We start from the raw sequence: 13,195 nt of genomic DNA on the forward strand, positions 1-13,195 counted from the left end.
TACAGACACTAACAACACATAACAGAGTAGGACAGTGAGAAGCATTGCCACATCTTGAGAACACCTTCCCCCCACCCCTCCCTTCTTCCCGGGCTCAGCTCTGCTCCTGATATCTCTACCTCCTCCCCCAGCGGCGCAGGGGCAGGGAATGGGGGGTGCTGCTTCTGCCATCTTTGGTGGGGGGAGCTTCTGGAACTTGTTCCCCCTCTCACAGGAGACAGTCCTCCACAAACTTTCTCCGATGTGAGTCCCTCCCGTGGGCTGCAGCGTTCCCCACACTGCTCTGTTGTGGGTCACTAACTTTCTCCAACTGGCTTCCCTCCCACAGCTGCAGCCCTTCCTGAGCTGCTCCAGTGTGGGACACCCCCGCATGCTGCAATCCTCCCAGCACTGAGTTACAGCAGTGGGTCTACCTTTTCCCACGAGACCCCAGCCTTCTTTGGGCACAGCACCTTGATTAACCAGGCGGAAACCACAGGCCATAAATCAGTGTCTGCTCCACCACAGATCTTCATGGGTGGCAGGGGGGGCAACCCTGTCGTCTCACCACAGGATAAAGGAGGGTCTCTGCTCCGGCACACCTCCCCCCTCCTTTCTTCCTCTGTTCCTCCACTGACCTTGGTGTTCACGCAGCTGCCGCAACTCCTCCTCACAAGTCCGACCGCACGTCACCACGTCCCTTCTTACATAGGTTATCACAGAGGCGCAGCTGATGGGCTCAGTTTCCAAACAGAGGTGGAGCTGACTTGGAGCTGTGGGAGCTTCGAGAAGCTTCTCACAGGGGGCCACTCCTATAGCCCCCTCCCCTGCCACCAAAAAAACCCCACCACTCACTCAACCCAGAACAAGGCCTCATACACAACTGGCCCAAAAAACAGGAGTTTGCTCTAATAATGTCTAGAAACATCTCTCTTTGTGCTAATGTTTGCAATATGCACATGTAAACTGGGGCATTGCTATTAAATATTTCTGATGTTCCTCAACAAACGGTGGTATGGCAGTTGTACTATGTGGCAATGCCTGCACAGGGATTATGCCTTGTAAACTTTTCCATTATTACTTGAGCAGCCTTAGTCCCTGACACTGGTGAATATCCTGCGGCCAGTACAAAGAACTACGTAACAGTGGATGCGGGACTACCTTTTTATGCACCTTGATTTAATAATCAGAGAATTATATGACCAGGCCCTGAAAACAACTGAAACAAACTTTTCCAAAAATAATCTAGCCAAAGGTGTATCTGGTAAAGTTCCCACTGACTGGAAAAGGGGAAATATAACTCCCATTTTTAAAAAGGGAAAAAGGGAAGACCTGAGAAACTACAGGCCAGTTGGTCTCACCTCTGTGCCCAGCAAGACCGTGGAGTGGATCCTCCTGGAAAATATGCTAGGGCACATGGAAAACAAAGAGGTCATTGATAACAGCCAAGATGGCTTCACGAAGGGAAAATTGTGCCTGATAAATCTGGTGGCCTTCTACAAAGGAGTTGCAGGGCTAGTGGATAAGGGAAGAGCAACTGACATCATCTCTCCAGACTCGTGCAAAGCATTTGACACTGTCCTGCACAACATCCTTGTCTCTAAATTGGAGAGACATGGATTTGATGGATGGGCCACTCGGTGGATAAGGAATTGGTTGGATGGTCGCACTCAAAGAGTCGCAGTCAACAGCTCGGTGTCCAAGTGACTAAAAAGTACATGGCAGTCTGTAATGTGCTATTTTTGAATACCTAATGATAACTTCCATTGCCACTCTAACTTTAGAGAAGATGTATTATTTTATCAGTGTGGCATGCAATTAACACTATGTCTTGTTATTTTTAGGTAGTATTTGGAATTTCACTCTAAGCATTACCTCAATAATCCCACTGTGTCAGTGTTATTTCTCTGATAATCAAGGTAGCCCCGTAACACATTACACAAAAGGAGGGAAGGGCTTGAATCTCTCTTGCTGAAGGGATGAAGCTGAATCAACTGATACATTATGCTGGAAATTGGATGCTGCCAACTGTCTTTCATCCACTGGCACTCCCAAATGCATGAGAAACAGATGAGTATCTAAGACATACCATTAAGCCTAAAAAAGGGAACTATTCCTTTCTTTAATAGGAAAAACAAACAAACAAACAAACAAAAAAACCCACAACCAAACCCAAACCCTAAAATCATTGCTCACGATCATATAAAAGTCCTGGATAGAAGACAGAACAGCTGGATCCTGAAAATTCAGGTAACCAGTAGACCACAAAAGTGCTGGTAACTCAACTGTGAGAGAAGGTGAAGGAGGTCTGTGAGCACAGTGAAGACTGGAGACAGAGACTTGAAATTCCAGGCAGGGAAATGGACTTCTGTCCTTTGATCTCATAATTATTTGGAAATGAGATCTGATACTATTTTTTTTTCATGAATGAGTATATAAAATAAACATTAAGTTAACCGATGCATTTTTCTCCTGGCAGAAATAACTGAAAGACTCAGAAATTTCTTAGACAGAAGGCACAATAGAAAAATATTCTTATAATAATGGAATAAAAATGTCAAATTCTATTCCGGTGAACTAGCCAGATAAAACTACATCCTGAAATGATGAATCAAATAAATTGTAAAAATTTTATTTTCCCTGAAATGCAATGTAAGAAATATTTTTTCTTAGAGCAAGACATGTTGTTGTGTCCAGGAATACAAGGAAGATGAGAAGATAGCTAGTGATAAGGAAATTATACATTACCTGCGAAAATGCAACTGAGACGACAGCAAATGCAATAGTCACACATAACTCAGTCACACATAAGGACTATAAAGAGAAATCATACATGAGCAGAGATAGGAGGTTAATTATATTCACCAACAAAATCAGATACAAGGAAACCGAGCAAGGAAAAATCAGAAGGGCCTGAGTTACAACACTGATCCATGTTCATGTGCGAATGTGTCTTCTGTTTCTCCTCCAGGCAGACAGATTTTACTGTAATAGGGTAATATCTAAACATCTTAATCATCTCACTAGATGGACGCTAAATTTTCAACAACAGACACCATTAATTTATGTCACTGGTAACTACCCTCCTCTAACAGTAAACTGATACTTTGTGAAACAATGTTAATTATGAAGGTCTCTATGTTTCAGGAGTTGTTCAGCAAGGAAAACCAGTTTCATAGCTTGGACACATCTTCTCCAAGCACTATGGCATGATTGATTTTCTTATCATTAGATTTATACAAGCTTTGTATTAAGTGGGCTGTGTGTGAGACAACCAGTGATCTTTGACTTCTGAGATAAAGGCTATCCATCTTTCCTCACTACATACACTCTCCATCATTCTGTCCAGCAGCTTGACGACAACATATTAAAAGAAGGTTATCACAATTGCAAGTTTTGAAGCACAACTGCGGCTCCATGTTAAGCTGCCCAACTTTTAAGGTGGCAACATAGAAGTATATGGGCAGGTCTTAAAAAGCCTTTCTTGCTTCACCTGAATCTGCAGCTGACTATGTCAAATTAAGCACCAAGGATATCTTGATGCAAACAAGAATGAGATCAAACAGGGGCTCTGTAACAAGAATGCCTCACACTTTAGACTTCTCAATTACACACCACAGCTCCAGGAACAGAAACATTTTAAAGCTTTATGCAATTTGACCCAGGCACACCTACAAGAAATGAAGGCTGCATGGTGAAAGCCTAAGAATAGGAGATCCAGTTTTTACCAGTACACAGGCAAGGAAGTGCTTTTATGAAGAGATAAAATCTGTTCATGTTCTCATGCATTAGCTCTCCTTTGTAGCTTTGACAGCTGTTCTCCATTTATGTGAAGGAAGCAAATTGCTCACACATGGGTAGAATGTATTATCTTTTTATTGAGCTGTGCCTTTTTTACTCAGCGCCGGTCTTCAATGACAGAGTCAAAACTGCTCATCAAGTGATGATGTTCACCACACAGCTAATGAAGCAGAGAAAACCCCAAAAGCCACTGGTCATGATAAAATCAGTTTTTATGTTAAAATAACTTTAACTAGTAATGCAGATATGGAAAGGATTGTTTCAGGAGCCCAAAGTGGATCTGTAAGAGGAAAGGTGATTGCACCTGAGGTAGTAACCACCACTGCACTTTTCTCTCTACTACACCTGGGAAACAACTACCCAGAAATGTTCTCAATTATTCAAATTGCCACCTGATAGACAGAGTGGTGCCAGAGAACTGATGCAGTTTTTGATTGGCATACTTTCACTGGCCTAATCATTTTATCAGGAGGCAAGATTTCTGGATCTTTCAGTGCTTATATATGCACATACACACACATACAGTTTACTTGAGGGAAAACACAAAGTGTGCCTCATTGACAACAAAGACCTGGAAAACAGGGCTAACAGCACTTCCCTGCCTCATAAGGCCAATACCCCAAGGGCCCCCACATCCTGCACAGCCCCCTTCACTGTGGTGGTGACTTGGTGCCCTGCCCGCACGCCGCTGCGTTCACCCCATCGCCGCGCAGCTGCAGGGCACCGGCAGAAGCGCTGCTACCTCTCCCCTCACTATAAGGCGGCCAAGGCAGCACCGTGACCAGAACCACGCTGCAACCACCACCCAAACCCTTCAGCAGCTGCCCGCGGCTGACACCAACACGGACCCAGAGCGTGACCAAGAATATGCTAGAGAAGCACAGCCAGCTGAGACGGGCCCAGGTGTACAGACACACCACAGACGTGGTGGGGCCTGGAAGGCCACGGGGAGCTCTGGGACACCCGGCCTTGCTCAGGCTACCTCCAAGCACGGCCCTCGGCCCCTCGCTCCCGGACCGGCCGAGCGACCGCTCACCGCCGCACCGACAGGCCCGGCCCCTCCTCCTCCTAGCCAGCAGCGGGATGAACGCCCCCGCCGCGGCCAATCAATAGGCCTTCCTCCCTGACAGAAAGGGCGACACCAGCCAATGAGACAGCAGATAGGCACGAAGGCGGGGGATGAGAGAACCCAATTGAAAAACTTTCCGGCCCCGGGAGGGCGGGAACAATATTTAGCTTCAGTCGCAGGCGATGTGCTCTTCCTCCAATCACCGCTCTCCCAAGATTGGTTAACAGATGACAGGAGGGCCTTGGTACACCCCTTTGTCCAATAGGAAGATAGCACTGCGAGACGGGCGTTCAGATCAGCCAATTATTGCCGGCGCCGACCCCACTCTCCTCTCTCTCTTGCAAAATGGCGGCGACAGCTCCTGCTCCGGCTCCTCCCGCAGCCGCCCCGGCGCAGAGCCCGACGGCGGCGCCCGCCACACCGGCGGGAAACGCTGCCCCCGCCGCCGCGCCGCCCCCGCCCGCCGCCCCGGCACCGCCGCCGCCGCAGCAGCCGGCCGCGCCGCTGTCGGCCGCGCTCTCGGGCCCCTTTCCCGGCGGCCGCGTGGTGCGGCTGCACCCGGTCGTGCTCGCCTCCATCGTGGACAGCTTCGAGCGGCGCAACGAGGGAGCGGCGCGGGTCATCGGGACGCTGCTGGGTAAGAGCCGCCCTGCCCCGCCCGCCGCCAGCCTGGGGGCGAGCAGGCCCGGCGCCCCCCTAACCAAGCTGCCCTCCCGCAGGGACCGTGGACAAGCACTCGGTGGAGGTCACCAACTGCTTCTCCGTCCCTCACAACGAGTCCGAGGATGAGGTACGGAGCGCGGGGAGGGCCCGCGCGGAGCGGGGCCGGCTCCGCTCCGCTCTGGCCAAGCCCCCGCGGGCTGTGCCGGGGCCGGGGGATGCGGCCCCTCTGCTTCCCTGCGCCGCCTCTGACGGCGGCGTCAGGGTGTGTGCCCGTGTCGGCCCCCGCTGAGCGTTAAGCATCCCTGTAACCAGCTGACTCGGTCCTGTCCCGTTTCTCAGGTGGCAGTCGATATGGAATTTGCCAAAAACATGTATGAGTTGCACAAGAAGGTGTCTCCTAGTGAGATCATCCTGGGCTGGTAAGTTCTTCCACAGGAACATGCAAGCAAGCGTGTTGGTCCCTTAAATTACTTGAAATACGTAATTCTCCTTGTCACAGGTTTTAGAAACACTAACGCTCATGACAGTAACATCTTGCAACTCTTGTGTTAGAGTCAGCTGTAAAGCTCCTGCAAGTCATAATAGGAAGAGACAGTATTGGAGACTTACAGGGTTTGGTTTCATTTATATCTAGCAAAGGTATCACAGAGGAGTGATGAGTTAGAGAATGATTGCACAGCTTTGTTAGAAGAACTCGGCCACCTGTAATACAACCTGCACCATAGAAGATAACTGGTTAGAAAGAAGGGAGAACACAAAAGACTAGTTTAAAGTACTGAAGGCCTCAGGAGGAATTAGTGATATCAGCTTGCACACGCAGAAGTTCTCTGATGAGAAAAGGTGCAAGAACTTGTGTGTGGGATGCAAAGCAAGATCAGCAGGGTGTTACGGGAACAGAGTCTGTGTCTGAGTGTGTGGATAGCTTTATTAGTCTTTTCATGCTTTTCTGATCCAACAAAATAGTTCTGTTCCTGTGGAACAAACTTCCTCAACAACCTTCTAATGGCACAGCAAAGTGTCAAATGACAGTTTTCCTCTGTATGTGAGAAGCTAACTGCAGAGCAGCTAAAGGAGCCAGATTAATGAGTTACACCTCCCGCAGAGAGATGTTTGATTTGTTGAAGATCTGCTTAGTTGTTCCAGATTTGTTTGGCATGCTTTGACTTACACAGAAATAAATAGTTGCTCCAGAACATAGTGACAGATAACTGAATCTTGGGTGTCTGATGTCAGCTGTACCGACTCTTTATGACTGGTATTACAACACTGACCCTGTGCGTGTTTTGGGTATGGGTGTGCTCAGCCTGTGTTTCCTACAATTCTAGGACAGCTGGCCATGAAGCTACAAATTCCCTAGTTAAAACACTTGTATTTAGTATGCTTCTGCATCTTAGTGTTAGGAAATCAGTGCTTTATGATACAAACCTGTTAAGTGCCAACAATATGAAACACTGGGCACTTGAATGTTAGAAGAATGGCTCTTCAACCTGTGCTCTTTTGAAGGTATGCAACAGGTCACGACATCACGGAACACTCTGTCCTGATCCACGAGTATTACAGCCGGGAAGCGCACAATCCAATCCACCTCACTGTGGACACAAGTCTCCAGAACTCACGCATGAGCATTAAAGCCTACGTCAGGTACTCTGGGAGGCTGTGTTTCTGGGAGGGGAGCTACCTGAATTACTGAGAGACCACATCAGGGTAATAGGAATTGTAGTGGGCTGCAGTGTCTCATTTTGGACAATATTGTGTAGTTGCTAAAACACAGCAGTGAGCCAGGAATCATGGCTTACTTCCCATTGGAATGTCTTGACCGTTGTATGTAAGTTGAAAGACCTAAACTTTCATAAGCTGGTACCTTGTTGGGTTCGGGAATTGTGACTTAATTAACTTTTAACAATGTTCTAAACATCTTTGTGACATTTCACAGGATTCATATAACTAGCATTAATGTCACAAAATTCCATCACACTGTCTGAATGCTAGCCTGTAGTCACTGGGCTTTATTGTTTGGTGGTTTATTTGTAAAAAGTGGAGGATTAGTGTGGTTAAAACATAAATGAAACAACATCTTCTTGAGCAGTCTTTCTTCCCCTTAACCCCTTCCATTTTTATTAATAGTGGAAATTAAATATTGAGGTGTTTAAACTATTCTACTTCACTGTTCTTCCCAGTACTGGCTGAAGAGCTCTCCTCTTCAAGGATAAAACCCCAGCCTTCCTTTGTAGCAGAATTCTACTGTTTCTTGACTGTACATCTTCAAAAAGGAAGCTGTTTCATGACATCTTTCTTACTGAAAGCATAAGTGAACTTCAAATACTTCAAATAATAGAAATAGTAAAGGTGTTGAGAGTGCTTTATACTTGATTTTTTGTCATATTATGTTTGTTCCTGTGATTTCTCAAAGAACATGGAGTATTTCAGGTTAGAAGAATACCTGCTTTATAAGCAAGAAGGAACTGTGGCTAAGAAGATGGTACTTAACTCTTAATGGATTCGTGGTGACAGACGTCAGACCAGCTAGGAATATTATTGGAGGAAAACAAGCAATTAATAGTATGCCAGGACTGATTTCCTGTCGTCAGTTATTCATGCTGTTAATATTGCTGGTTTTGGTGAGAATGAGTAACCTACTCATGTTCATACTTCAGTGCTAACAGAAATAATTGAGATGGAAATCTTTACTTTCTCCCTTAAATGTGTCCATGCTGAAAATGTTTTCTTGTTATTTTTTTTTCTAGTGCCCCAATGGGAGTCCCTGGTAAAACTATGGGTGTGATGTTCACACCTTTAACAGTGAAATATGTTTATTATGATACAGAGCGGATAGGAGGTGAGTGTTTTCTTCCTATTTTGGTTACAACCATTTTGACACTGTTCAAATGTTTCTTTTACCTTGGTAGAATTGCCGTTCTGGGAGTTTTACTGGGAATTCAGCAAGAAAGACTGCCTTGCTGAAGCTATCCTAAAAATGTTCAAGTTAAGGATTTAAACTGGTTTCTGGGGAAGTCATCTTTTTTTCACCGCTCCTAATTTTGTTTTCAGTGGATCTTATCATGAAGACTTGTTTTAGCCCCAATCGAGTGATTGGTCTGTCCAGTGACTTACAGCAGGTGGGGTCAGCGTCGGCCAGGATTCAGGATACCCTGACCATGGTGCTGCAGTATGCAGAGGATGTATTGGTAAGGCCAGCTTTTTATGAGCCAGCAAATAAGTTTGATGTAAGCTTGTGCATCTTGGTTTTGTTTTTATATATTTTCTTTCTGGGCCATAAACTTTCTGAGTCTTACTCACATTGAAGTGTGTGTTTCTTATGCTTAGTCTGGCAAAGTGGCTGCTGACAACACCGTCGGGCGTTTCCTGATGGATCTTATTAACCAGGTGCCGAAGATTTCACCAGAGGACTTTGAGACAATGCTGAACAGCAATATCAATGTGAGTTCATAATCTAATTTTTTCAGTGTGTTGCCAGCAATTTTGAAAATTTGCCATACAGACAGAAATTTGTCTGTGATCAAAACAATCTGTCTTTTCATACAAACATGTTAATAGAAAATACAGCCCTTTCTTGTCAGTAATTGGATGTTTTAAAAGCTGAAGGTGGATAAAGGAGCTCACTATAATCTTGCAAGCAACTGCAAATGAGAGAATAAATTTTCAAGTACTTGGGAATTATGCAAGTAATCTGCAAGCCAGCACCAATTTTTTTTTTTTTTTGAGTGATTCGACAATATGAATTACCGAGCTTAAGGCAGTATGGGTTTCAAGGATAACTGAAAATTTGCCAGCTCCCTTTGCTCGAGCTGAAATTCTGTCTCCTTGCATAATGCTTAGGACATGAGCAAGGTGTTAGTGTGCTACCTTTTTTCTGTAACAGATCTGTAGGAAGTGAAAGCTAAGTTTCTGAATGTGTTATTCACCCATAGTCTGCAAGACCAGAACTAATTTTTAATTTTGCTCATGCCCTTTGACTTGCCTGGTTAGCATGGGTGAACTCAGAGTTAAAGTTTCACAAGCAGTGTTTCATATTCTGAGAATACCAAAACCTTCTTCTGAGGGAAGCATTCCTCAGGGTAGGATTTTCAGGACTAACAATATCTCTTGTAAACTGCTTTAGAGGTGTTAAAAATTCAACTCCCTAATAGGCTACCATTTTAGTTAATATTTCTGACCACTGCTTTTTTTTTCCCCTCTCAGGACCTACTGATGGTAACCTACTTGGCAAACCTCACACAGTCACAGATTGCTCTCAACGAAAAACTTCTGAGTTTATAAAGAAACTTCTGCCACCCTATACTTCAAAGAGCCTGAAGAATGAGCAGATAGATACACTTTTCTATCAATTTCTGTGTTGTTACAAATTTCCTTGGACCATAATTTAATCACCCAGATGACGTGGTTTACAACTTTATTTCCATTGCCCTGAAAAATCCCTAACATGGTTTAGGAAATGAATGGTAATGGCTGCAATTTAGTTGAGCCCAGTATTTTAAAACAGAATGCCTGAATCTTTTTGTCTCCTGGGTTTATCTACTTGTATAACAAAATACAGCTTTATTGTAAGAATGTATTTGAAATAAAAGTTCCATTGCAGTGGCAAGAATGGCTTCTGTCCAGAAAAAACTGTTCTCATTTATTGTATAATGGATCCACTTTTGAAAGGAAGGGGGGATAACATGGCATCAGGAAAGAATACTGAGGTGGAAGCAAGTCAATTCCAGTTCCGCAGACTGTTGCAGGGTTTCTTTCCAACTATTAAAGTACACTGAGAGCATGGCTTCTTGTGTTGTACATAACATGCTTTTCCGTGGAGGACTACAGAACGGTCACTGGTTTGTAAGTGGTGCTGTGCATATGCCTTCTTCAGCAGGGTACTGACAGAGTAGGAGACAGCAAATTCAGGTCACATTATGGTATCATTTCTCTACATATCCGATCCGTGGGAACAAGGAAATCAAGGTCAATAGCATTAGCCTCTCAAAGTGGAGGTTCAGAAAATTAAACTAGCACCTGAGTTCATCGTTAAAAGGGCTTGAAAAGCATTTGTGGCTGAACAAGTGTGGCTACTGGTTTCCATCTTTGCAAAAGAAGAAAAGCACAGCAAAACTACATAAAGTTTTGAGGTTAAAAGTCGGGTGTCATCAAATAGGAATTTTCTGTTTTGTGACCCTGGAACTGCTGCTAAAATGTCAACGGAAACTTCCCAAAACCTTCATGTTAAATGAGTTCTAGCTGAAAGCAAGCCAATACCAATCTGAACCATAACTTTACAGTCTCAGCCAGTAACACTACCTTTAGAAGCCTGTTCAGCTGTACTGAAGAGGTTTGCCTAATAGAGTAAAAATGTCCTTCTACAACATAAGTGTTCTAATTACTGATGACTGTGATGCCTCATGTTTTGGTGAATGAATTTGAAATGTTAGAGAAGCCTGCAAAGCTAGCAATCCCTCCAATTTTTTTTTTTTTGGTGTTAATTTGCCAGATAAATCCAACAACAGGACTCAGGTTACAAATCTGTAGATCCTGTTACTGGCTGTTCTAATCTGGAAAATTTCCCCAGTTGACTCAATGCTGAAATCTAATTCCAAGGACAAGGAACATGAAAACTGAAGGTATAGCAAAGATTCTAATCTCTGAAAATGTTATTTGTAAGCATTAAATAAGTGTTAAACTCTTGGGTTTTACTAGTTGGAATAAAAATGTTTTCGTTTCCCTCCTTTAACATTCATAACTTCAGCCATTTAATTATTTCACAAATTTTCAGGTCAAGGTATTTTTTAAAGTAAGCCCTGAAATAGAAGAAAAGATCAAGCAGAAAGCTGGATAAGTCTCTCAATTACTGCAAAAAGGTTGCAGGGTGGGAAAGCATAATATTCTTTCCCTGATCTCTGCAGTAAACTCTTGCCATTCCCTGTTAGGAAAACTGGTAAAATGTAAGAAGAAAGACTTTAAACGCTCTACAAGTTGAATAGCTATGCTATTTAATAAGCTGCTGTGCACAAAATACAAAGTTCTGAAAAGAAAGATCAATTTGTAATCACTGGTACAGAAAAGGTATTGTGGAATTTGCCAGTCCTTGCAATTACCTGAAGATTAATGATGATATGCCATAAGGGACAGAGGTTATGTCATTCTAGGCAGAAAGATTCACCACAAAACAGAGCTGTTAGAAGAGGCCACAATCCATAGGTTCGGTTGTATGCCAGACAGCACAGTGACAAATGCTTGGATAGTAGGAAAAAAATAGTTGCCCTTTTAAAAACCATGTATCTGATATCATCTGTCCTGTCCCTTTTCAGTGGGTGAACAGCACATTGTGAATCTTACTTTGACTCTGGAATTGTGAAAAGCTCGAGAGTCAAGTAACATAACCAAGGATTTTAAGCTTTAACTTGCTATTGATTTGTAAACCACAGATTTCTTTACTTTATTATGGGACTTTTTCCTTTTTTTGTCAAAGTTATTTGGAACAATGCATCCCAAACAAAGACAAAAGCTTTAAATAGTCCAGATAGATAGTTCTCTGGATATGCTTCTATATTAGTCATATTAGTGCCCTCACTAATATAATAAGAGAACTTTTTTATCCTCTGCAACATGTTCAGCCTTTTTCTTTACTTAGATGGCTTCTCTGAATGAGTACAACTTTACTTGACATGACTGTATTACAGGTTTATTTCTGGCAATGTGCATGTTTTCCTGGTATTAGGCTTTAAAATACCTTGCTTAAACGGCTCTGCTAGTAGCTCCTAGCACTCAAGTATTTAATTGCTCAAATGATGAGATCTTTTTTTGTATCCTGGCTTGGTTGAGCCGAGCTTGGGTTTTTACCTCAGCATGAAGTTCTCCTTGAAAACTTCTTTTCCTCAATATACATGATATTCAGAACAGAGTTTACTGTTACGATTGATTCTCTTGGAGGAAGGTATAAAATCAGTCCATCTTGCTGCCTTGGACCCTTCTCAGACATGTAATCTCAGTCAGCCTCAACAAAGGAACAGAGTTTCAGCGAAGCATCTCTTGGCAGTACAAAGAGGCAATGAAACCTTGTGTTTTTTCAGTGAGCATGGTGACCTCTGACAGCTTGCAGATTAATTAGCATGCAGACATTATGCTCTGTTCTGACATCTTCCTAGCATAGTAAGACTGTGCTTGCTCGTGTCTTTGAACAAGTGCATGTAAAACCCATAAACACATGAAGGTACTACGAGCTATTTATCAAAATCAATACTTGCAGGATGAACTGTCTTTAACAGAAATGCCTTCTTAAAATTGCAGGAGGGAGCTGGTTATGTTCCAATATTTCTTAACCAATGACAGTCTCAGCAGTAGAAAGAAAGTGGTGTACCACAATGCAAACTGCTGATACCTGATGGTAATTAGCTTCCCTGTGCTCTTCAAGGCTGGCAGATGACATTTAGGTGATTTTTCAAGAGATATTAGTGGATAAGGCAGTATCAACAGTCACGTGTCCTATGACTGCTATCAGGTACTTAGATCGATGCTGCACACAACAGTTCTGGTGGTGACTAGGATTAGAATAAGATTTTAAGAGAGTCCTTGCAGACTGTATTCTGTTACTGTTACTTCACCGGTTAAGCTAAAAGGCAATTGAAATTCAACATTCTAAAGTCATGTGACTGAAAAAAAAAGGGTTAATACTATGTATTTCTCTGGTTA

The 13,195-nt window shown here is 43.5% G+C and overlaps 1 protein-coding gene across 1 annotated transcript; it reads left to right on the forward strand.

Annotated features, from left to right (window-relative positions):
- Positions 1-5,166: 5,166 nt before the first annotated feature.
- EIF3F (eukaryotic translation initiation factor 3 subunit F) lies at positions 5,167-10,291 on the forward strand. Its single transcript, XM_042804119.1, has 8 exons — positions 5,167-5,486; positions 5,569-5,639; positions 5,852-5,931; positions 7,016-7,153; positions 8,257-8,348; positions 8,561-8,697; positions 8,837-8,950; positions 9,713-10,291. The coding sequence occupies exons 1-8, from the start codon at positions 5,195-5,197 to the stop codon at positions 9,788-9,790; spliced, it is 1,002 nt and encodes a 333-aa protein (XP_042660053.1). The 5' UTR covers positions 5,167-5,194; the 3' UTR covers positions 9,791-10,291.
- The last annotated feature ends 2,904 nt before the right edge of the window (positions 10,292-13,195 follow it).

This window comes from Tyto alba, unplaced genomic scaffold (genome assembly GCF_018691265.1).
Source record: "Tyto alba isolate M040663 unplaced genomic scaffold, T.alba_DEE_v4.0 Super-Scaffold_1, whole genome shotgun sequence".
NCBI lineage: Eukaryota > Metazoa > Chordata > Aves > Strigiformes > Tytonidae > Tyto > Tyto alba.